Raw genomic sequence first — 24,943 nt, forward strand, 5'->3', positions numbered from 1 at the left:
ATTTTTTGTCCTTTCAGGTCTGTTTCTGTTGAATAATAAGACTTTATATCAAAAAGTCAGTTTTGAAGTGGAAGTAGGTTGTAAGAGGAAAATAGTATTTTTAAAACTGGAAGGGAAATAGGCTGTAAACGCCTCTTGACCCTAGGTGGAAGTATTAGAAAGGTTATTTCTTGGTACGTGTATATCTTTGGGCTTAAAAGAATCTCTGTTCTTGATACCAAAATTGGGTGCTAATAGTTCTAATGGAAAGTTGGCACAATAATCAGTTTAAAAATAATCCAAACTAGTAACATTAGAAATCTAGTTTTACAGTTTTATTTTACAAAGGTTTTGTACTCTATTCAGCTTGAACAGGTAAGACAAATAAAGCAATATATCCAGAGTTTATGTAACTACAGTACAGTTACTTGTAAGGTCTACTCCAGAGTTTGACTAGCAACTTGACCTGAAGGTGTAGAGAACAGAGTGTAGCTGGACAGCCAGCAGGCAAGCAAATGCTCCTATGGGTCCCTGACAAAAGCAGATATTCAGCAGTTCAGCAGCTCTTGCTTTGAGAAGCTTCAGAGGCACATAACTATTAAAAAGATGGTGTCTCTGATAGTTAAGTATTTGTTTTAAAGTTAAAGTAATATCTTACACAACTTTGCCATTTCACATGCACATGCACATGTCCCTAGAATAGCATTATGTGGGGCTTAAGGACAAATTAACAAGCAGTAAGAATAAACAATTTTTAAATGGTGTGTAGTAGAGGATTTGGAATATATTTACTTAGCTAACTTCTAAATACTCTGCTCTACAGTACTCCTGAGTTGTGATAGCCTATTTAGTAGGCCTAATGGCTTTCCTATGGTATGCTTTATTTTAACTGTCTTTTTTTTAATAGTTTTGTTTCATCACTTCTAGCTATTTTTTATTATTCCCTGTAATGTTTCCCCAATCCATGTTTTTTCGTAGCCTTCAAGATGGTCAGCAAGACCAGCAATCCACAACACAGGTCAAAGTCCAGTCCCGCCCCCCTTCCCAGGCAGCTGTGCTCAGCGCTAGCGCCTCCTTGCTGGTGAGAAATGGGAGTGTCCACTTAGAAGCATCACATGACAATGCATCTGCTGTAGGCGGTAGCAGTTTGCACGATGAACTTGGTATGCAGGCCTTATGTAACCTTGGTGACATGGAAGTTTTAATGCCGCAGATTTATGGGTAATAATGCACTGAAATTAATTTAAACTGAGATCTTCATTTCAGAAATGTATGGGTGCATTTCTTAGAGGGAAATATTACTTCTGGTCAGTTCCCCACTCCTTCATAATTATTCCTCCCCCCCTCCCCATTTCCTTTAGCAAGTACATTATAAAAACACCCTTAAAAGAGGCATAGATTTAAGGGATGCTGTATGTGCTTTCATGACTTGAACAGCACAATAGATCCAGTATTTACACTCATTAGAAGCTGCTGAATTTAGTTTTCTTGGTCTCTATTGACTCTATTTCATTTTGGTCAGAGTTTAGCAGGGATTGAAGTCTATATTTTTCTGGTTCAGGATGAGTGTTTAAAAATGTACTGAAAGCATCTTTTTATGGTCTCTGAAGAATTCCTGCTCCTAGTGGGCCATGATATATTGGACCTTCAAATATGTGTGGAGGGGTTAGGGTGAGGGGGGTGAGAAATCATAGGAAATTGAATACAGACAATGTCAGTTATTGCAAGTTACAATTGTAAGAAGTCAGCAGCTTAATTCAGATTAACACATTTTATTGTTTGTATTTTTGAGATTGTCTCCTAATAAAAATTTAAGTTACATGAATGTTATGCTGCTGCCGTTATAAGCATTTAGTTATCACGATTAGGAAGATATCTTCTGTATGTAACTTTACTGGTCGGTTTGAAAAAATTTCCACACTTTCCCCCTTTAAGTCAGTCTTCTCTAATTCACTGGGCCATTTTAGTGCCTCTTAATATATAGAGTGTACTTTTAAATCAAGAGGTCTTAAAGCACCTTGCAAATGCTAATTAAACCTCTTAGCCACTTCTGTAAGGTCAGTAAAATCATTACAGATGGGGAAGCTGAGATACAGTAATGTTAAGTGACTTGCCCAAGGTGATACAATAATCTCATTAGAGTTGGAAATGGACTAAGGCAGTGGTTCTCAAACTTATTTCATTGGGACCCCCTTCTTTGTGTTTGTAGTCATTTACAACCCCCTACAAGTACATGTAGTGCCACCCAGATCTGAAGGCAGAGCACCAGTCTGAAGGCAGCACCACACCAGCAGCAGAAAAGTAAGGGTGGCAATATGAAAAGTGATATTCGTCAATATCACTTTTCACAGCTGACTTAGCGTCCCATTGCCATCCTTACTACTGTGCTGTGGCTGCTGCTACCCCAGTCTGACAGCTGGAGCCCCACCACCGCCAGGTGAGGGATTGGGAGGGTGGGGGAAGGGAGCCCAAGCCTGGGCTGCCTCCCAGTGAGGAATTGAGGGAGGGGGAAAAAGAGCCCATGCCCAGTGGTGGGCTCTAGCTGTCCCCTATATCCCCACCTCCTGGGTGTACACAGCCCTTCTGCATGAGCTCCAGCCACCTGGGGCTGACAGCCAGAGCTCTTTATTAAAAAAAAAAAAAAAAAAAGTCACCCAGCTCACACCTCCTTTGGGAGGCCTGCCTTATAGTTTGAGAACCGCTGGACTAAGGTGATCTCAAGGGGTCCTTTCTCTAAACAACAAACCTTAGTTCCTAACTAACAACTGCTAATGATTTGGGGGTCAACACAGGACTTCTAGATTCTTGGGCAAAAAACACAGCAAAGATATTAAAATAGGGCACCTGTAACAATAACTTTTATCAAGGACTGCTAATTTTTTTAAGGATCTACCGATCATAGTTTGAGTGCAGTTCTGTAAAATCATGATGTTCATAAATTAACAGCTAGTCTGTTTTAGACCTCACCAATAATCCCTCATTAGGAGATAAATGTGCAACATCTTATTCTTCACAGTGCAGATGAGAGAATTAGAGTTGCTTTGTGTAGTGCACATTTTAAGTACAGTTTTAGCATAGAACTTACCACTCAAAAGTATCTTCTGGTTCCATTGTGTTCAAATTTTAAAGCATAAGTTTGCATTTCATGATATTGTGCTTTATAACATTAACTGCAGAAATGTGAATCATACCCTTTCAAATCACGGACTTTTTTTTGTTCTGTTTTGTTCTACTAGCTGTTCCATTCCTGCAGAGACAGGTTTCTTGGTGGTTGACTCACTGAGTATTTGAATGATTTGATACTTCTAGCTGGGTTGAATGTCTCCTCATCCATTCTTCTTTTGGTCACAAATCACTAGTCTGCTTCTTAGTTGCTAATCTCTCCAGATCCCTTATCACACATCCTTCTTGTGGCATCTGTGCCAATGATGTCTGAATTTGGTTGACTAGACGTCTTCATTTTTCTTGAATGCTGTGTAGAGTTGAAATTTGCACTTCCAGACCAGGTATCTTCTCCTCCGGTATGTCCACAAACTTGAACTTCATGGAACCAGGCATCTTATTTCCTTCAGCAGAAATAAAATCATAACACATCCAGGGCAGGGCATAGCAATTGTTCCCTCATCACCTGTATTCACAACCTGGTGCAGCCATACCTAAATGGAAGGAACCGCACTTCCTCCTTAACTCCCCTGTCTAAAAGAGCTCCCCAGCCTGAGTGCCACACTATTCAGAAAATCTTTTCTTGCAACCTGGGAGGCTTTTATATATGAAATATAAGGAGCTAATTAATACTACTGTATTTCCAACTGGCAGCGTAGTTTGAGGACGGTCTTTTGGTAGAATTTCTTTAGTTAAATAAGTCCTATGTTCTCAGTTCTGTATTCTCTCCCCTGAGTTATATGTTGGTAGCCACATCCAAGTACATTGTAATAGACTTTATTTTGATCAAATCTTAATCACACCATCCTTTTTAGCAGTCTAAATAAATACCTCGTTAATGCCCTGGCATGTTGATATTGAGGGTTATAAGACTAGAACCAGAAACTCTTCAATTAAAATACCCAACTCTGATACTGATTTCCTCCTAGTATTGGTCAGTCTTCATCTCGTGCTAAGTTTTCTGTCTCTAAAATCAGAGCTTGAAAAGTCTGCTTGCACGTGTCACATAGGAAGTTTTCCTAAGTGAGTGCCATCAACTTATGCAGGATTTAAGCTTTCATGTTTAAAAATAAATAAATTAAATCTGGCCTTTGCACTTGCAAAGAGAACCTTCCGAACTTGAACAGTGTGTAGAAATGCTGTGCTGTCTTAAGTTTGTAAACAGACTCTGCTATTACTATTAAGTTTTTCCAAGTTATGACAGTGTGAAAACTAATCTGATTCTTATCAGCTTTCACTGCTACTAAGCAGAACCCCCAGGTAATAAAATCAGTTTTACCTGTTGGTGTTTGGGAAGTCACTGAAGCTATCCTCACAGGAAAAGCACTCAAAAATAGAGGATGGGGAAAAGAGATACAGTAACAGATACTTCCCGCTTGACAGCAACCAGAAAGTTGAGGGAAAGGAGTAGTAGTAAAGGACACCTCTACTGTAGCAGGGACAGGTCACGGGCAATAACAAAAATTCACGGAAGCCTGTGACCTGTTCCTGACTTTTACTAAAAAATAACTGACAAAATGTGGCTAAGCCTGAGTCCTACTGTGGGAGGGTAAAGAAGGGGGGGAGGGGTCCAGTGCCCGCCGGCATAGTGGCTAGAGCACAGGTGTCTGCCCGGGAATGGTGGCTTGGAGCTGCGGGGGTCTCCTGACAGCTGACAGCTCCAGCTTCGCTGTCCTGGGGCTGACACAGAAAATGTCACGGAGGTTACAGAAGTCTAGGATTCTGTGACTTCAGTGATATAATCTTAGCCTTAATCATAGGACTGGAAGGGATCTCCAGAGGTCATCTAGTCTAGTCCCCTGCACTCATGGCAGGACTAAATATTATCTAGGCCAGCCCTGACAGGTGTTTGTCTAACCTGCTCTTAAAAATCTCTAATGATGGAGACTCCACAACCTCCCTAGGCAATTTATTCCAGTGTTTAACCACCCTGACTGGAAGTTTTTTTCCTTATATCCAACCTAAACTGCCCTTGCTGCAATTTAAGACTATTGCTTCTTGTTCTATTCTCAGAATTTAAGGAGAACAATTTTTCTCCCTCCGTCTTATAACTACCTTTTATATATTGACAATTGTTATCATGTCCCCACCTCAGTCTTCTCTTCTCCAGACTAAACAAACCCAATTTTTTTCAGTCTTCCCTCATAGGTCATGTTTTCTAGACTTTTAATTATTTTTTGTTGCTCTTCTCTGGACTTTCTCTAATTTGTCTACATCTTTCCTGAAATGTGGCACCCAGAATTGGACACAATACTCCAGTTGAGGCTTAATCAGCACGGAGTAGAGCGAAAGAATTACTTCTCATGTCTTGCTTACAACACTCCAACTAATACATCCCAAAATTATGATTGCTTTTTTGCAACAGTGTTACACTGTTGACTAATGTAGCCACACTTTTTTAGTTGCCAGTGGGGTGATGGCCAGTGAAGCACTTCAAATGTACAAGACATTTCCAAGCTGAATGCAACACACCAGATGACGTGTTTGAGCAAGGTCCAGGCATAGCACTTTGGTGAGAATCCCAGCATTTTTTCCTTTCCTAGTAGCTGGAGGCACAAGTGTGGCTCCTCAACTGGGCATTGCACTTGATGGATAGATGGATGGTGGAGAGCTGTATCTTCAGTACTTCCATGTGGCCAGTTAGCTTTAGTACTAGTTGTAGATGCAGCCTTCGTGTTATTAGATGTCTAGTAAAACCTCAATGTCTGATGCTATGGGAGTTTGGGGACTTGTATAGATTATACTGTTACTTCAGGAAGAAAGTATCAAAGATCTTGTGGGGGAGGGAGAAGGGAAGGGAGCAAAATATAGCGTAGACAGTAGAAGAGTGTGTGTGGAAGGAAAAGCAAAATGTTCTGAAAACAGACTGTCCTGATATACTGTACACAGCTTTTAATTTGCTGTGAGCCCATGAAAGTGAAAAAATACATTTCAGCATGTTGGTTTTGGGAGCATGGCCTGGCAGCAGAGATACTTTTCACTGTGGTTAGTAAGTTAAGTCCGAGGGTAAGTAGGTGTCAGGTAAATTTTGTGAAGTCCTTTGTCACAAAGGGTTGTGGATGTTAATGTTTGTGAGGCAGTTTAAAAATGAAGAGTGCTAACTTACTTGAACAAGTGCTTGATTTCTAGACCTAGGATGAGATGCCTGTAAACCAGAGGTGGGCAAACTATGAATATGGCCCAGGGGACTGTCCTGCCCAGCCCTTGAGCTCCTGGTTGGGGAGGCTTGCCCCCGGCCCCTCTCCTGCTGTTCCCCCTCCCCCACAGCTACGCCGCTGCGCGGGCAGTGCTTTGGGCGGTGGAGCGGTGCGCTCCTGCCGAGCAGCGCGGGAGCGTGTCTCGCTCCGGCTGGGCAGTGTGGCTGCCAGACATGCTGCTCTTAGTGGCATGGTAAGGGGGTCGGGGGGTTGGATAAGGGGCGGGGGATCCCAGGGGAGCAGTCAGGGGACAAGGAGCAGGGGGCAGTTGGATGGGCAGAGGTTCTGGGGGGGGCGGTCAGGGGATGGGGAACGGGGGGGGGTTGGATATGTGTGGGAGTCCCGAGGGGCCTGCCCACCACTGCTGTAAACCATTCTTATGAACTTCAGACAGCTGTATCCTTCGTTTTAAAAAGTGTAATATGGTTGATCTTGTGGTAATAGAACAGATCTAGGGGTTTGGAGCCCTAGGTTTTATTCTAAGCTGTGTCACAGACTTCTGTGACCTTGGGCAAATCACTTCACCCCTTTTTCCTTATCTGTAAAGTGGGGATGATGATTACTTCTCAGGTTTATTGCAGGTTTTAATTAATAGATGTTTTACAAAATTTTGAGATCCTTGGAAAAGTCCAATAGAAGATCACAATTTACAATACTGTCTCTCAGCATTACCTCAGTCACTTGCCAGTATAAATGCTTGAATTTGAATCAGTTCTCAAACGTATGTGCACAGTAATAAAACAAATGAATGGGTGTAGGTAGGGAAACTTTTAAAGGCACAAGTAGCAGACGCTTAGTTTTCATTTGTACCTTTGGGAAATCTCCCGTTTGGTAGTTTGTCAGATTGCTCTCGATTGTTGGGCTACTATTTTCACAAACCCTTACCTTATATTAAAAACAAAAACAAAAACAAAAACAAAAAAAAAACAAAAAAAAAAAACACACTTTAGAGTTCCAAAAACATAATTATATGGACTTTACCCCAAAGCTGATGAGCTGAGGTCAGTTAAATTTCCTTTCCTTTTAAGATGCAATTTTGTTCAGCGATGAATGTCCTCAACTTCTGTTGATTTGAGTGGGTTTGTCTTGACTAGGATTTAAAGCTACGATGTTACCTAATACTGTCTAACATGTTCTAATTCATTCTAACGTTAATGTAGCCCAAACTGCTTCATTAAGGCTTTCAGCATCTTGCAGAACTAGACCCTAAGAGGCTAGACAAAGGTAAACTGATCTTTAGCCAATAGGAAACGTGAAGTGAGTTCTGGAAGTAATTTGTCAGGAGAATACTTCAGAACACTTAGATTCTAAGCATGTTTTATGCAAGTTAAGTATTTCTGGCTTCAGCCATCTGAGCTGCTGATTCTGCCTTTCTTGCACCTCGTAGCTGCTGAAGGCCGGCTCAGACAGGGTCCCATGGATCTCTACATGGATCTCATTCTAGAGCCACCACTCCTCTGTCCTTGGGCACAGAGTATTCTCTGAACCTTTTCGCAAATACCCACAATCATCTTTTCTTCTTGCCATCTCATTTCAAGACTGTAATCTGTACTTCAGTGCTTGAGTACCACTGTGTTGGTTATATGCAAATATCCCAGAGCTTCTCTAAATAGGTTGACATAACTGTTAATACTCTAGAAGTTATTTTTAATTTGAACACATTTATAAGCAGAGTTTTTTTAGAATTCACAGCTCTTCCTTTGCATAAAAAGTTACGAATATTTCTATCAAATAGTAACTAAGGCGTTGTGTGGGCAGATGCCATCTAGTGGCCAACCATATTTCTGCACCTGCACAGCTGAAATTTGTTGTTTAAATTAAATTAATGGAGATATCCCATCTCCTAGAACTGGAAGGGACCTTGAAAGATCATCAAGTCCAGCCCCCTGCCTTCACTAGCAGGACCAAGTACTGATTTTGCCCCAGATCCCCAAGTGGCCCCCTCAAGGATTGAACTCACAACCCTGGGTTTAGCAGGCCAGTGCTGAAACCACTGAGCTATCTCAGTCTCCTTTCTAAAATCACAATTGTTAAAACAGTTATAACTTGATAAAAAGATACGAGAATCTGAATATTTAAAACTGAAGCAGTTTTTTATTTACTATCTCTTTATTCACAGGAGTAAGCAATATCACTTCTGCTTTGGCTCTGAAAATTTCAACATGATAAATGATTGTTCTGAAATTGTACAGACGTTTTATACTCAAACTAAAAGTTAAAAGTAACATGAGATTTTAGAAAATCTTAACTTTTATTTTCAAAGACTGCTTGGTAAGAGGATAGAGGGGGATAGATTCTTACTAGATAAACATTCAATATCTATTTATAGTCTTCCATAATTAAAAATACAGAATTAGATACGTGTCCATTGGCATCTTTTGACTAGAACTTGGGGGAGGAACTTTGACTACTTCCTCATCTGGTCGTTTCTACACTGCGTTGTAAGGATCTCACACATGAGCTGAAAGTCTGTCTACAAGTTTCCATGATGTCCTAGTCCTTGGTTTTCTGAGCATATATCTAGTCAAATGCTATTTTAGCAATTCATGAAGACTGCAGTTGATAAAATCATTTTAATCAGACTGAAACGCTGGAGTTTAATAATAGACTCTCTAAGGACACCCAAAACTTAATTTGCCTCCCCAAAAAACAATCTTTTATTAGTCTTTCCTGCTTTGGGTGACTTAATATGTTAATAGAACATCACTTTCTTTCCTTTTAGAAAAAGACAACTATGTTTTATCAAGAAGATGCCAAAATTTGAATCTTAGAGCCATATTTTTCACATAAGTGAGCTAACTCTCACTAGGAAGGGTATCCATTTTTAGCAAAAGTGTGAAGCATGGCAAATATCTTGGTAAAGGTGCATCCATTCAAATGGAAATGAGAAATCTTACATTTTGAGTGTTTTATCGTTTGCTGCAATTATTTGTCATATTTCTACTTACAGGGAATATTTTATTCCACGATGGGCTTTAAGTGATTAAAATATTCTACATTTGTAGATCTGGATTTTGATAGATTCAAAGAGGTGTTGGGGTGAAAAAAGTGTGTTAGGACCTCCGCAGCTGCAAACTTTTCTGAGACAATGTTGATGTAATAGTATAATCTTTTAAGACAACAAACTTACTTTGATGTCCAAAGTAGACTAGTTCTTAATTGCACATAAATTTTATTGAACTAAATTATCTAAATCCAACAGATTGAGAGGATATTTATGGTGAATACTCAATTCTGATTGTAATAACTGGATTGCCTCTGTTGACTCCCATAACAGGCTGTTAGCTCAGTTGTTCAAGAGCTTCAAGAATTGGGAATATCCCTAGCTGATTTCTGTTTATTTTAAAGATAATTTGTTCATGTGTTGAAATGTGATTTGTTTTTTTTTTTATCAGTCATAAATAATAATGTCCTGGCCAGAATATGAAGCGTGTAATCTGATGTTGAAGTTCACTTCAACTACTAAAATCTTTCTACTGATGTAATTGTGAAACTTAATTATATAAATGGGATAAATCGGTGGTGGTAAAGCAGATGTATGGGGCATTAGTTAAAATTAAATTTTACTTCAGTAACACGTTTGTTTTGGCAAACCATGGACACTTAACTGGAGAGCCTAACTGAGGTCTTAAACTTACAAAGACATTGATATTTGAAATATTAATTCAAATATCTATAGTGTCCACTGACTACTATAATCCATAGCAAATATAATTAGATATAGTGGACAAACTTTCCTGTAGCCAAGTTTAGTGCACATTGTATGCAACTTATAACATGTATAAATGTCTTGCCGAAACAACCTTTTCCCTTTTGGTCTAATTTACAAGTGGCCAGATTGCTCCAAGTTTCCTTTTCCCTTACTCTTTTATAACTACTACTGTTACAACTAGCACTTAGTCTCTAACTCAGTGGGAAGTTTTTTTTATGCAGATATTTTCCGCTTACTTTGTGCATTTAAAAGCACTTTGCATCAGTTACACTGTTTTTGTTGGCTGTCAGTTGTGTTTCCTATCTCCTCACCACCTTATACTTCTCTAGGGGGAGCTCAGATGTACCTGCCTCCAAGACTCTACAAGAATTTGGGTTATAGAAGCTTATGAGCAGTCAGGTGCATGTACAGAAAGGAGGAAGGAGAGGGTTTTATCATGTTAGGTGTTGCTCTTGGGACTGCACACTAGAGCAGAAAAATATTTTTCTTATAAAATTAAAAAATGCAGGACATACAAGCTAAAGTTTACAGTGTTGATTTTGATTTAATAGCTCTAAAACTATCTACATGAGACTGCCAGAGATATTTATTCTAGACGAGATGGAGCTGATAGCAGAACATTTTCAATTAAAAGACTTTAGAATTCATTTTCTAATCTTTAGGCTGAAATATCCTGAATCTGGACTTTAGGTAGGGTTACCATACGTCCTCTTTTTCCCGGACATGTCCGACTTTTCGGCAGTCAAACCCCTGTCCGGGGGGAATTGCCAAAAAGCCGAACATGTCCGGGAAAATGGCAGCTCTGCTCCTCCCCGACTCTTCAGCTCTGTTTAAGGGCCAGGCTGCCGGAGCACTACCGGCTTCGGGCAGCCCCCGTGCCTCCAGACCCTGCACCCCCAGCCGGGCACTTCCCCTCCTGGGCTCCAGTGGCGCAGGGTCCGGAGGCACGGGGGCTGCCCGGAGCCGGTAGCGCTCGGGCAGCCCGGCTCTTAAACAGAGCCAAAGAGTCGGGGAGGAGCAGAGCCGCCGCGGCTTGAGGCTCTGCTCCGCTTCGGCTCTGTTTAAGAGCCGGGCTGCCCGAGAGCTACCGGCTTCGGGCAGCCCCTGTGCCTCCAGACCCTGCGCCGCCAGAGCCCGGGCGGGGAAGTGCCCAGCTGGGGGCGCAGGGTCCGGAGGCATAGGGGCTGCCCAAAGCCCGAGCGCTACCGGCTTCACGGTTTGCCGGGCAGCCTCCAGACCCTGCGCCCCCGGCTGGGCACTTCCCCTCCCGGGCTCCAGCTGCGCTGGGGAAGCGCCGGCTGGGGGCGCAGGGTCTGGGGGCTGCTCGGCAAACCCTGAAGCCAGTAGCACTGGGGCAGCCCTTTCCTCCTGGCTGGGAGTGGGAGGGAGGAGGGGGCGGAGTTAGGGTGGGGAAGGGGCGGAGTTGGGGCGGGGTTAGGGGTGGGGAAAATGGGCGGGGCCAGGGCCTGTGGAGGGTCCTCTTTTTTTATTTATGCGATATGGTAACCCTACTTTAGGGCAAGCTTCCAGGTTTTTGGGGAGAGAAGGCACAGTAAGGACAAGTATCCTGTGGGTCAGGCAGTTTACTGTTTGGGCTTGATTTTCATTTCTGACTGTTTTTTTCTATAGTTCTTAGATTTAGGAACAGGCTCGCTCTCTCTTATCATTGTTGAAATAGATGCTGGTTTAGCCAATGTAAAAACATCAAATTAATGATGTTTCTTTAGCTCCCAATAATGCCTTCATTTTCCAAACCCTGTTAAGTGCTTGATCCTAGAGCTCTCTGCTTGCAGTTCTTTTCTCCTCTCCAAAGACGAGCACGGACACAAGTATAACTGACAAAACACTTATGCTCTCTATAGAATTTTATTTTTCTTTTCAAGCAGAAATCTGGCTTTAAAAGTCTCTTAATTTTGCCACCTGTGCGATTTCTGCCTTAGTTAAATGTCATGGTTGCCAATTGCTAATGGTGGACGATTGAGTAGATTGTTGTAACAGCCACATGGCTCAAAACGTACAGTAGTGTATTTTCTATGAAACTCAACTAATGCAATTTCCCATTTCAAGTAGCTTGTCTACATATTCACTGAAAGGCTACCACTGTATTTCTGTTGGGTTAATTCACTGTTGTTTCCCTGTATCTCCAATATTGTTTATTATCCTGACAAGCGTAATTGATAATGAATTGCTGTTGTGTCTAAAACATATATCATGTAAATTGACATGAGACAAAACTTTGGTATTAGAGGAGAATGCTAAACAATCTAAGCTTTTGCTACCCCTTCCGGATATTTTGTTAATCCATTATGCTAGTCACATTTTACGTGATGACTTATTTGTTTTGAGATCTACATTTATAGCAATCCATTAAAATGTTACTCTTTAGAAATCAGCACTGCTGGGATGAAGCAGTATTGAATATTGATCTTTCTTGACCTTTTCTTTAATAGGTAAGTTTAGTTCTACACTCTACGAGACGGGAGGCTGTGACATGTCACTTGTGAACTTTGAGCCAGCTGCAAGAAGATCATCCAACATCTGGTGTGTGTGAAGGCCAGTCAGAAGGCTTCTTATCTTATCTGCAGTATAGTTACAAGCATTTAATTTCAGCTATAGAAGACCTTGAAGTATAAAAAATTTAATCCTGGGTCTCTCTTTACTATTGTGAAATCTGAACAAGTTTAGCAGAAAACAACATTAAAGTAACAAATACTTTGGAAAATTATTGCTATTCCAAATAATAGTAAATGTGTTCACTCAAGGGTTGACAAATGCACTTCCATATAGTCTGTAGAAAACTTTTTTTTTCCCCTTGGGGAACTTACTATCAGTTTCTGCAGAGCATATGATGATAAATAAAATTTAGCAATTAGGGCTGCAAAATGAACTTCCAATTGTGAAGCAAATGTAAATCGATAGTACTGTGTTCTTGAGTGTGCAGATAGTCCGAAACTGTGTAGAGAAGTGTAACATGCCTGCCTGCAAACATAGCCTGAAAAGCAGGCTGGGCACTGGGAAGTTTTCCTGGTGCTAGAAGAATTCTCAATCTCCCACTTAAGTGCAGCAGAATTGCTCTGGGCCTACTACTCCACCATCAGGATTGAAGTAATCTCCATCACTTGTGCCCATGGGCGAACAACCAGGGGCGGCTCTATGTATTTTGCCGTCCCAAGCACGGCACTGAGGCAGGCTTCGGTGGCATGCCTGTGGGAGGTCCGCCGCCCCCGCGCCTTCGGTGTACCCGCCGCCGAAGCCGCGGGACCGGCGGACCTCCCACAGGCATGCCGCCGAAGCCTGCCTCAGTGCCGCTCTCATAGTGACTGGCAGGCCGCCCCCCGCAGCTTGCCACCCTAGGCACGCGCTTGTTGTGCTGGTGCCTGGAGCTGTCCCTGCAAACAACTGTTGGATCCATGTAGCCATGGATCAAGAGACACCACTCCAAATCCCTGCTATGCAACAGTACACAGGGACCTCCTATGGAGTTGACCTTGGACACAAACTTGTGTATTCCTTGCATGGGCCTGCCAGATCTTGCCCCTATGCAGTGTACATTTTAATAGCAGTGGTCTTGTTAAGAGGGCCCTACACAGCTGTAGAGAAAGCAGTGGGATTCGCACCCAAGAGCAGTATGAACTGACCCAATCTAACTTGAGGTATTAACTTTCAACCTTCTCATTTCTGTGGGTAGTTGTAATTTTGAGAGGTACAATTAGTCTAGCTTTTGGGAGACTTTAAACACTTACCTCCTAGCTGCACCAAAATCTCCATACACTGAATGCATTGGCATAGTGTAGAACAGGGGTTGGCAACCTTTCAGAAGCGGTGTGCTGAGTCTTCATTTATTCACTCTAATTTAAGGTTTCGCGTGCCAGTAATACATTTTAACGTTTTTTAGAAGGTCTCTTTCTATAAGTCTCTAATATATAACTAAACTATTGTTGTATGTAAAGTAAATAAGGTTTTTAAAATGTTTAAGAAGCTTCATTTAAAATTAAATTAAAATGCAGAGCTCCCCGGACCGGTGGCCAGGACCCAGGCAGTGTGAGTGCCACTGAAAATCAGCTCATGTACTGCCTTTGGCACGCATGCCATAGGTTGCCTACCCCTGGTGTAGAATAAGTCTTCTGACTATAGCGTTATGGGATGAATTGTCCAGAGTTGCTTTCACTTTTTTTGGCCAGCTTCTCTGTGCAGGAACACATACACTAGAAGCTTCATTCTGTACTTATGGTAATTACTGAATTTTGCAGTTTTATAAAAAGCAAAATGAAAACTGATTCTACATTCTACAAATGTAGGATAGCCTCACTGAGCTGAAGGAATTGAGGCTGGTGAACAAGTGCAGATAGGTGAGGCTTGTTGAGTAATGAGTGGTTGGGCACTTGGAGGAACAACACCACTATGGCCCAATTATAAATGACTCAGTCCTGTTCAGATTGCTATTAAATCCAAAGGGAGGATGCAGGAGGTGTTGTGTTTTTTCCTTCCCACCCTTTGCCTGCAGGGAGTACACAACTAGCTATATTGGCCATTGCTTGCCAGAGCAGTGGAATCTCATTGGCCTGAACTTGCAGTCAACTGCAAACCCAAAAATCCACATACAGAGTGCCTTAACTAAATTGGACTTTGGTAAATTCTTCTAATTGACAGTAGAACTTTTTCAGCAGGCTTTTTTGCATGTGTGCTTTGCCATGTTTTCCAATCTAAAGTGTAACTTGTCTATGGCTTTTGGGTGTGGGCTTTAAAATTAACTGAAAAAGTCCTGCAGAATGACTTAATCTTCATTTTAAACTAAAGACTACAACTTATTTCACATTGTCAAGTATCAGAGGGGTAGCCGTGTTAGTCTGAATCTGTAAAAAGCAACAGAGGGTCCTGTGGCACCTTTAAGACTAACAGAAGTACTGGGAGCATAAGCTTTCGTGGGTAAGAACCTCACTTCTTCAGATGCAAGGGAAGAAGAATCTTGCATCTGAAGAAGTGAGGTTCTTACCCACGAAAGCTTATGCTCCCAATACTTCTGTTAGTCTTAAAGGTGCCACAGGACCCTCTGTTGCTTATTTCACATTGCTTACTCTTACAATGAGGACCATGGTCTAATGGTCAGAAACAGCATATGATAGGGGCCGGCACAAACTAGAAAAAAATCTGGGTAGCTACACTTCTGCTTACTCTGTTAAAACACCCTCTGAATTTTGATAAAATGCAAAATTAAGATACCTTGTATCTGAGTGAGGGGGGGGGAAAGGAAATGTGTTCAAACTTGGTGTAATTCTGACATCATATTGCATACTACATTTACATGAAATTAATTGTCCAAGTTCTTGCTATAAATTTAACATTGCTGTGAGAAGCAAGGGTTTGATATTGGAATCCATTAAAAGCAATCTGGCCTAAAATGAGTGCAAATGGTGGGATAACTTTGTTTGAACTTCTAACTAGAGATTGAGGGTAATATTTTAAAAAATGCCTACGTTACATTTTTCAACCGTGTTTTAGTTTTTATAGAAGTCACTTTCAATGAAGGTAAGACTCCTATGTTGCTTAATTTTACCCTAACTATATAACAATCCTCAACAATGTTGAGGTGCAGGAGAAATGGGAGAGAGAGAGATGGAGGTAGAAGCAGAAGTCCACCAGATTCTCTTACCTTGTGAGCCCAAAGGAGAAATACTCAGATTTTCATTAAGGCATGACTAGTGCTCATCTTCTGAGGGCTAACAAGTTTAAAAAAGGGTTCACTCAGGCAACAGGAAATGAGATGATTCCTTCTGTGTCAAGAACTGCTAGCCAATCCAGGGATCTGTGACAAGGTGTAGTTTATATGGTAGAGGTGAGGAAGAAGAGTGTGTCTTTGTTGTTGTGATTGTAGCAGATACTGTCACATATGAGCTCTTTGCCATTCAATATATGGGTAAGATTTGTTGTCACTCTTGGTTGACATGTAAGAAGCATCTTAAAATGCAAATACTTATTTGTTTAAAATATGTTAGTGTGAAGTCTAAGAAATTACAAAAAGGAATGAAGGTACTTACACTAAAAGTTTGGTCTTGCATTGGGGGAAAATAAAACTTCAGGCATTTTAATACACTGGAGTGGCTTGTTGAAGTCAAATGTAACATTAATTTAAAGTATTTTCTCTGTTCCTATAGTGACACGGACTCTCATGTATCAAGTTCTACCTCAGTTCGCTTTTATCCACATGATCTAGTAAGTTGTTTTTTTAATTGTATGATAAAGCAATCTTGTGCCTATTTGCATGCACATTTTTAGAGCACTGATCCACCTTACCTTGTTCTACCAGTTTTAAAAAAGCAATTGTTTTGACTTGGAAGGAGCTCATATTCAGTATTGCAGTGCCTTCAAACATATATACATGCAAATTTTAAAGCTAAATTCATCTACAAACATAACTACATGAATAATCTACACCTTTTAAAATTGAACAAACTATAATATGATCTTCAATTTGTATAATTTGATCATAAAACATGTTGGAATTAGGGGTTCTTCTGACAGTTGTCATAAAGCTGACCAAAAGATTGATGCATGTACTGAGGTAGAGCCCCATTCCTATGCACCTCTAAGATCTGTAGGACACAGGAGGTGTGAATTTCTATTCTGCAGTCCTCAGAACCAATCATGACTCTCTTATCAAGGTATACACCCTGCCACCAGGATCTAATGCACAAAGGTTAGAACGCGTGAAGTGAGACACTTAAGTAAAGCCAAAGGCCCACACCAAATCACTGAACGGACAGTACCTGTGCAAAAAATTCTGCAGTTCCCAGTGTTCTTGTGACACACAGATCTCTGATATTACTGTCAACTCCAAACTAACCTGTGTACTTCCTTCAGCGTTCTACCATTCCCATACCATTCAATCCGCAAAAATCAGTGTTCTGATGATCCACTCAACTTATGGTTGAATGATGAAACTTGTTAAATCACGTAACCAAAACCACAGAGAGGCTGGAATTTTAGTGCAGAGCAGAAAGAAGCCTGTTTCTTCCTGGCCCTGCACAGTGTTATGTGATCTCCACAGCTCAGTCCTGATGTCTGTTGGAAACACTGTGCGCATCCTTTCAAGGGAGAGCTCCCACTGATTGATGGGTACTACCTGTGTATGCAGCCCCATCCTCTGTTCCCCTTTCTTGTAACTATGCAAATTCAGGAAATTCAGAGAAACTCAAACCTTATGAATACAAATTGACACTTTAAGTCTCTACTTAGCTGCATGGATCATTAAGATGTGACAAATCTTTTGTAGTGACATTGATTCATAGATTCATAGATTATAGGACTGGAAGGGACCTCGAGAGGTCATCGAGTCCAGTCCCCTGCCCGCATGGCAGGACCAAATACTGTCTAGACCATCCCTGATAGACATTTATCTAACCTACTCTTAAATATCTCCAGAGACGGAGATTCCACAACCTCCCTAGGCAATTTGTTCCAGTGTTTAACCACCCTGACAGTTAGGAACTTTTTCCTAATGTCCAACCTAGACCTCCCTTGCTGCAGTTTAAACCCATTGTTTCTGGTTCTATCCTTAGAGGCTAAGGTGAACAAGTTCTCTCCCTCCTCCTTATGACACCCTATTAGATACCTGAAAACTGCTATCATGTCCCCTCTCAGTCTTCTCTTTTCCAAACTAAACAAACCCAGTTCTTTCAGCCTCCCTTCATAGGTCATGTTCTCAAGACCTTTAATCATTCTTGTTGCTCTTCTTTGGACCCTTTCCAATTTCTCCACATCTTTTTTAAAATGCGGCGCCCAGAACTGGACACAATACTCCAGCTGAGGCCTAACCAGAGCAGAGTAGAGCGGAAGAATGACTTCTCGTGTCTTGCTCACAACACACCTGTTAATGCATCCCAGAATCATGTTTGCTTTTTTTGCAACAGCATCACACTGTTGACTCATATTTAGCTTGTGGTCCACTATAACCCCTAGATCCCTTTCTGCCGTACTCCTTCCTAGACAGTCTCTTCCCATTCTGTATGTGTGAAACTGATTTTTCCTTCCTAAGTGGAGCACTTTGCATTTGTCTTTGTTAAACTTCATCCTGTTTACCTCAGCCCATTTCTCCAATTTGTCCAGATCATTTTGAATTATGACCCTGTCCTCCAAAGTAGTTGCAATCCCTCCCAGTTTGGTATCATCCGCAAACTTAATAAGCGTACTTTCTATGCCAATATCTAAGTCGTTGATGAAGATATTGAACAGAGCCGGTCCCAAAACAGACCCCTGCGGAACCCCACTCGTTACGCCTTTCCAGCAGGATTGGGAACCATTAATAACAACTCTCTGAGTACGGTTATCCAGCCAGTTATGCACCCACCTTATAGTAGCCCCATTGCTTTAAAAGGATTCTGTCAACTTTTAAAAAACTAACTTGAAAAAAATTCTGGTTTCTGCTAGGACTCCATTTTAAATTGTATGGTCTGAATTTTGAAAATTCCTCTTTAAAAAAAAAAAAAAAGACAATATAGGAGAACTCTGAAACTGACTATACACACATAGCTGTTGAATGTACAAAGTAACCAAACTGCAATATAGAACCTTTTATTTTGTTTACAATAATCTTAGATGTAACTATCTAGGTACTCAATTTTTAGGCAGGTGTTGTTGGTTTTTGTTGTTGTTGTTGTTCAAATTGACAATGTCTGTCTAATTAAAAAAAAAAACTTAAATTAAATGCCAGCTACAACTCCATATTAAAATAATTTTTACAATCTCTACAGCATTATACGTAAAGAATAAATGGGATCTCTTTAAAATGTCGCTTGGCCTTTTCACAGTATTTACACACTTGCTTAGGCAGTAGGGTTTGTACTACATACTTTTGTAACACTGCTTCTCACTCTTAAGTCACGTGTATCCTGAGGTATCAATAGTTTTGTGTTCTGTGGTGTTACTGAGATTTCAGGGAAGAACTCTGACATTAAATGGCAGGGGAAGGAAGAGTTAGGAAAGCACATGGCCAATCATGAATAATGCTTTGCTAGTGAGAGCAAACCCTATTGTTTAAAACTTAAGTGTATATTAAATACTCTAAGCATAAGTCGGTTCATTGAAACATGAGTATGTTGCTTTGCCTCACAAAATCAACCACCGAGTTGAGCATGGGTTTGCATGCAGCATAGCTGACTACATGAGATGTCAATGTTTAGCCACTTACCTAAAATCAGAATTAGTCTCTGTCTGTGGCAAGTATTACTTTTGCTTGCCTCATTAGTTCACCTCTCTTCAGATTTGGAGTTTCCACGATAAACAGAATAATTAGTTTAGCAGACACTTGCATGCTGCAAAAGTAAGAATGCCAAATTATCTTTGCATGCACCTCTGCTGGTGCCACCCACATATTGGTCTATGGGCAGAGAAAATAAGTGGTAATTAATAAATAGTATTTCAAAACCAAAACTACTTAATCTTCAAAGATGTAGTTAGTAGAAAGTGTAATTATAACTTGAAAGTACTCTTAATACTTTTTTTTTTTTTTAGCTTTCTCTTCCTCAGATCAGGTTGAACAGGCTGTTAACTATAGATACAGATCTGCTGGAGCACCAAGACATTGACCTAAGCCCTGACCTTCAGGATCGTATGCAATCACAAGAGGAAGCAGCCCAGAAAGTTAAACAATACTATCGCTTTTGGATCCTACCCAAGCTGTGGATTGGCATTAATTTTGATAGGCTAACTCTCTTGGCTTTGTTTGATAGGTGAGATCCTCATGTACTACCAGATTGCTACTCAGAGGAGCAAAGATTAAGATTTGTATCTAAATTGTGAATAATATATCATATAATACAAATGGATGTATCCTTGGCAAGACATAAATTTATTAAGCACTGAAAAAAGAAACCGAACAAAATTTAATTGTACTAATATTATGAAAGCTAACTTCTATTTTTTTCCTCCCACCCCCATTAGTGTTAACATGGAAAATTCCAAATTATTGATTCAAATATAAGATACCTTGTATGGAAACCAGATAGTGACTTCTCTAGGAACTGTTTAAAAACAGAATGAGAAGGATTGCTGTTGCACACTTGGCTGTAAAACCAGATAATTGGCTTGGTACAAGATAACATTAGCTTCAAAACCACTCCAAATGATGGTTACAAACTGAAATTATGCAAGTATGATTCAAGAGGTGACAGCAATTCCAGAGTGTTATCTTATAGGCAGAAAAAGCTAAATCATGTTACTTGGTGTCACCTGTTGAACCCTTTTGGCCATGTTCAGTGTATCGAAGTTTAAATAGTAATTTTAAATTTTCCTCAGCGTGATTGTCTGTGCAATAATAACTATGTAAACACCTATTATTTCTGGTAGTCAGCATTACCCTGTAGTTTGCTTAGTCTGAATTGAGTGGCTTAGTGCCACTGAATGAGAGAATAATTTCAACTCTTGCACTACACAGTCCTGTTAAATAAATAACCATGTTGCATACAAATAAGATGGCTAAAGAATTTTTTTTTTCTTGCCTTCCCTAATGTGATGATGGGCTCCTGAGCATCCTTTATGGAATTCTGAGACAGGCCCATGTTACAGGCCACCATTCTTCATCTAGCAGAGCATTTAACTACTTTCTGAGGTCATCAAAGCTGCTTGTAAAGGCCCAATTTTTCATGATGCTGAATGTCTTCAGCCTTCATTGAACTCATGCAGTGGATGTCGAATGGGGGGTGGAGGAGGGAAAGGAAGGGGCAATGGGTCATTTAGTTGTGGTTTGGAAAGCAAGGCAGCCCTGCACTTACCCAGCTGTGGCGGCCCTGGGCCAGAGGGCTGGGCCTCGTTCCTCATTTTGCGCGTTGCAACCTGGTATATGGGGTCGGAATGCCATTTAGATTTAGCTGGGCCAAATTTGACTGAGTGGCATTGCAACATGGTGCACTTGGCAAAGCAAGATGTCCAGTCGTGTGGGACAGGAGCTGCTGCTGCTGGGTGAGACCAGGCTCTCCCTCCAGCCCCTTATGAAAATTTGTGTTATACACCATCTATTATCAACTGTAAATATGCTTCAGAAGGTACCATGTGTACATCAAAAGGCTGCTGGGATGGCAATCGTGTCCCCTGCTGCCCCCATTCCCATTTATCTCAATAACTGAACTCATGGTAGCTTCTGCCTAAGCTTTGTTAATAGATATGTATTACAGTTTGCTAATATGTACTATGCAAGAGTTCAGGCCCATTTTGCTACCTGCAGCATATCTTATTTGCTAGACACTTCTCTGCTAGCTGTTCTCTGCCAATTTCTTCTAAACCTATCCAGCTTTTTTATATTACTTTTTTTTCCCCCCACAGGAATCGTGAGATCCTTGAAAATGTGTTAGCTGTCATCCTAGCTATTTTAGTTGCTTTCCTGGGTTCTGTACTCCTTATAGAGGGCTTTTTCAAGGATATCTGGGTCTTCCAGTTTTGCCTGGTAATAGCCAGTTGTCAGTACTCACTACTCAAGGTACCTTAGTTTTTTATCTTCATTTTTAATTACAGTTTTGAACAATAGAAATAAACTGTTGAGGACTTGTGTGACAAACTTTCTTGTTCAAAGGCGTCTGTGAAGGTTGAGTACTTAGGCTACCAAGAACTTTGGAAAGAGAGCTGTATAGAAGTTTGTAAAACAAAAATTTTGGCTTCTGCTAAAGTTTGGAATAAGGCCCCACAAGGTCATTTCACTGGAGTAGACTTGGATATATTTGTTAAACAGGAACAATAAAAATCTAAACCTCTCTGCCCATGACATTCCCCTCTGGTCAGGGGAAACAACTGAATTGAAACCCGATTGTTATAAAAAAGGGAGTGATTGGTAATGTGTTCTGTTAGGACCCTGGACCTTTGGAACTCGCTTCCTTCTGGTCTGTTATAGCCTGAGGCCTGGTCCACACTAACCCCCCACTTCGAACTAAGATACGCAACTTCAGCTACGTGAATAACCTTAGTTCGAACTTACCGCAGGAGTACCGGCGTCGACGGCGAGCACTTCCGGGATTGATTTATCTAAACAAGACGCGATAAATCGATCCCAGAAGATCGATTGCTTACTGCCGGACCCGGAGATAAGTATAGACCTACCCTGAGTGTGTTACCCATCCAGAGACATGGCAAGGGCCCATCCTTTCTCCCTGGCCCATTGGAGATATGCGTGTTGGTAGAGTTGGGTATTGGTGGTGTGGGGATTATGTGGAGATGTCAGTTGTTTTATTTTTTTATTTGATTTGAGAAGTCTGTCGGTGTATTTTTAAAAGATTGGCAACGAAGGTCAGAACATTGAAGGACACTTTTATTGTAATTTATTTTATTTTAGAAAAAGGAATATCTTTTTCTACTCTATATCGTAGCATTTCACCAGATGTCAAATTGCCAAGAAAGTCATTCCAAAATAGAGTTAGGTGAAAAGATTGCTTACATTCTAAGAAGCAAAGGGAGTTTGAGAAAAGAAGAATGGGTCAGAAGTAATTTGGATCTCCTCTAGCATGAGAATTTCTTCTATAAAACTTAAAGATAATCTGTGTTGTGTTATAAGACTTGTAAAAATGAATCTTCCAGAGTCTCAATCTCTATTTAACTGTCTACTCATGATTCAAAAACTTGCTGTAAGAAGTTAACTGCTTTTGCATGCTAGTCCTTAGTGAAAATGTGTGCAGAGAAGAAGCTTGTCAAAGTTTAATTTCCAAAGTAAAAAGTTACTCAGTGTCAGATTAAGTATCAGAGGGGTAGCCGTGTTAGTCTGGATCTGTAAAAAGCAACAGAGTCCTGTGGCACCTTTAAGACTAACAGATGTATTGAAGCATAAGCTTTCTTGGGTGAATGCCCACTTCCTGCATCCGACAAAGTGGGCATTCACCCACGAAAGCTTATGCTCCAATACATCTGTTAGTCTTAAAGGTGCCACAGTGTCAGATTAGTTAGTGTTGGAAGTTCTGTCAGGTCCCTATCAGGTGTTTTACATTTCACAAGGTATCTAGTAAATATTTACAAAGGTCAGGGGCAGCTGTAGGCACCAGCAAAGCAAGCAGGTGCTTGGGGCAGCCCATTTGCAGGGGTGGCAGGGATCCAGCATGGGAGCTAAGAACCAACAGGGTGCCCTGGGAGCTGTAGTTCCTTGGTTAGCTCCCTGCCTATAGAGCCCGCCCTGGAGCAGGGAAAGAACTACATTTCCCAGCATTCCCTTGGCCACTATCAACAGGAAAGAGGGGGAGGGAGTGAGGAAGCTGAGACCTCACGCTGCAGCCTGCTGTGAATGGAGAGCTGCCCTGTGAGTAGGGATACAATATTTTAACATTCAAAAAATAGGACACTTCATGGGGAGGGAGGGTAGCCCCCCCTCCCCGCCACCATCACTCCCTCGGACTGCCCCCCACAGAAACTCCAACCCCCCCCTGCTCCCTGATCACCCCCCCCAGGACCCCTGCCCCAAGTGCCCCCCAGGACCCCACCCCCTATCTAAGCCCCACTGATCCTTGTCCCCTGATTGCCCCCTCCTGGGATCCCACTCCCTATCTAAGCCTCCCTTCTCCTTGTCCCCAACTGCCCCCTCCTGAGATCCCCCCCCAACTTCCCCCCTAGGACCCTACCCCCTACCTGTTCCCCGACAAACCCCTGGGACTGCCATGCCTATCCAACTGCTGCCTGTCCCCTGACTGCCCCCCCCCGAACCCCTGACCCATCTAACCTCCCCTTCTCCCTGCCCCTGACTGCCCCCCGAACCTCCACCCCATCCAACCCCCCCTGCTCCCTGTCCCTTGACTGCCCCCCTGGAACCCCCTACCCCTTCTCCAACCCCCCAGACCCCTTACCGTGCCCCTCAGACCAGCGTGTCTGATCCACTGTAACTTGCTGTAGAAAAAGTAGGATAAAATTGAGCAAGAAATGCTTCCCAGTGGTTATTAGGACTGGAATTGCTATTTTCAACAGCCATTGCCTTTTTTGTTTGTTTGTTTAAAAGGAAGACAGTGATATTGCATTGGCAAATTCCCCATAGAAAGAAAGAGTGGAACAAAAGAATAATAAAGGCACCTCAACTTTTCCTCATTTATGTAGGACAGTCTTATAATATGCATCCAGATATCCTCCAATCACACAAGCTGAAAATTGTTCCACTTTACTGCAGTTCTGTAACCAGATGGGAACCAATCCTGTCTGTGTTCTGTGCACATCTAAAATTCCTGCTGAATGACCTGCCCTGGGAGCGAGTTAACAGTGACCCAGGGCTGTGGTGGAAGGAGGGTGCGGGGGGGGGGCGGATGGGTGTGGGGGGGGGAGGGGGAGATCCCAGGGCTGGAGCGGCCGGGTGGTGGGGGAGAGAGCCTAGGGCTGGAGCGGCAGGGGGGTGCGGCAAGGAGCCCAGGGCTGGGACGGGGGGCAGACAAAATTTTTTTTGCTTGGGGCGGCAAAAACCTAGAGCCGGCCCTGACAAAGGTTACAGATTTCTAGTGGCTGAAAGCCCCATGCTGTGTCTCAGATGTAGCACCTGGGCCAAGTAGCCCACCATCCGTGTAGTCTCCCTCATACAACCAATGAAATTGTTGCATGCAGATTCGCTGTAGAATCAGGGTGACGGTTGAGTTTCCTCTATCACAATGGTTGAGGACTCTTGGCATGGCATAGACATGTGCCTTGCTATCTCTCAGATGTTATTCATAAAGTCAAAATGACCGAGAACTTAAAAACTGGATAGTAACAGACAGTGAAACCCAGTATGATTGCAACTGGTGATATTCTGAACCAAAAGAGCTCTCAACCATGCTTGAAGCTGTTTCCATTGCTTTACTCTGGTTCAACAGACATTCTAGGTTTCAGAGTGATACACAGATGGAGTGACACACCTGGAATCTTACCTATATAATGATCCTGGAATCTTACCTTGAATCAGGGTTACCACCTG

The 24,943-nt window shown here is 41.8% G+C and overlaps 1 protein-coding gene across 4 annotated transcripts in view; it reads left to right on the top strand.

The window, feature by feature from the left end:
* PCNX1 (pecanex 1) overlaps positions 1-24,943 on the top strand; it is a 133,752-nt gene that overhangs the window by 53,470 nt on the left and 55,339 nt on the right. For 3 of the 4 annotated variants that reach the window (XM_054025191.1, XM_054025193.1, XM_054025192.1), the window contains exons 8-12: positions 958-1,142; positions 12,501-12,591; positions 16,203-16,260; positions 19,558-19,775; positions 21,364-21,517. In XM_054025191.1, the coding sequence (XP_053881166.1) occupies positions 958-1,142; positions 12,501-12,591; positions 16,203-16,260; positions 19,558-19,775; positions 21,364-21,517 (706 nt within the window). The remainder of the gene's footprint in view (positions 1-957; positions 1,143-12,500; positions 12,592-16,202; positions 16,261-19,557; positions 19,776-21,363; positions 21,518-24,943) is intronic. The other variant, XM_054025194.1, reaches the window with a different exon arrangement.

The sequence above is a fragment of the Malaclemys terrapin genome, chromosome 4 (assembly GCF_027887155.1).
Source record: "Malaclemys terrapin pileata isolate rMalTer1 chromosome 4, rMalTer1.hap1, whole genome shotgun sequence".
NCBI lineage: Eukaryota > Metazoa > Chordata > Testudines > Emydidae > Malaclemys > Malaclemys terrapin.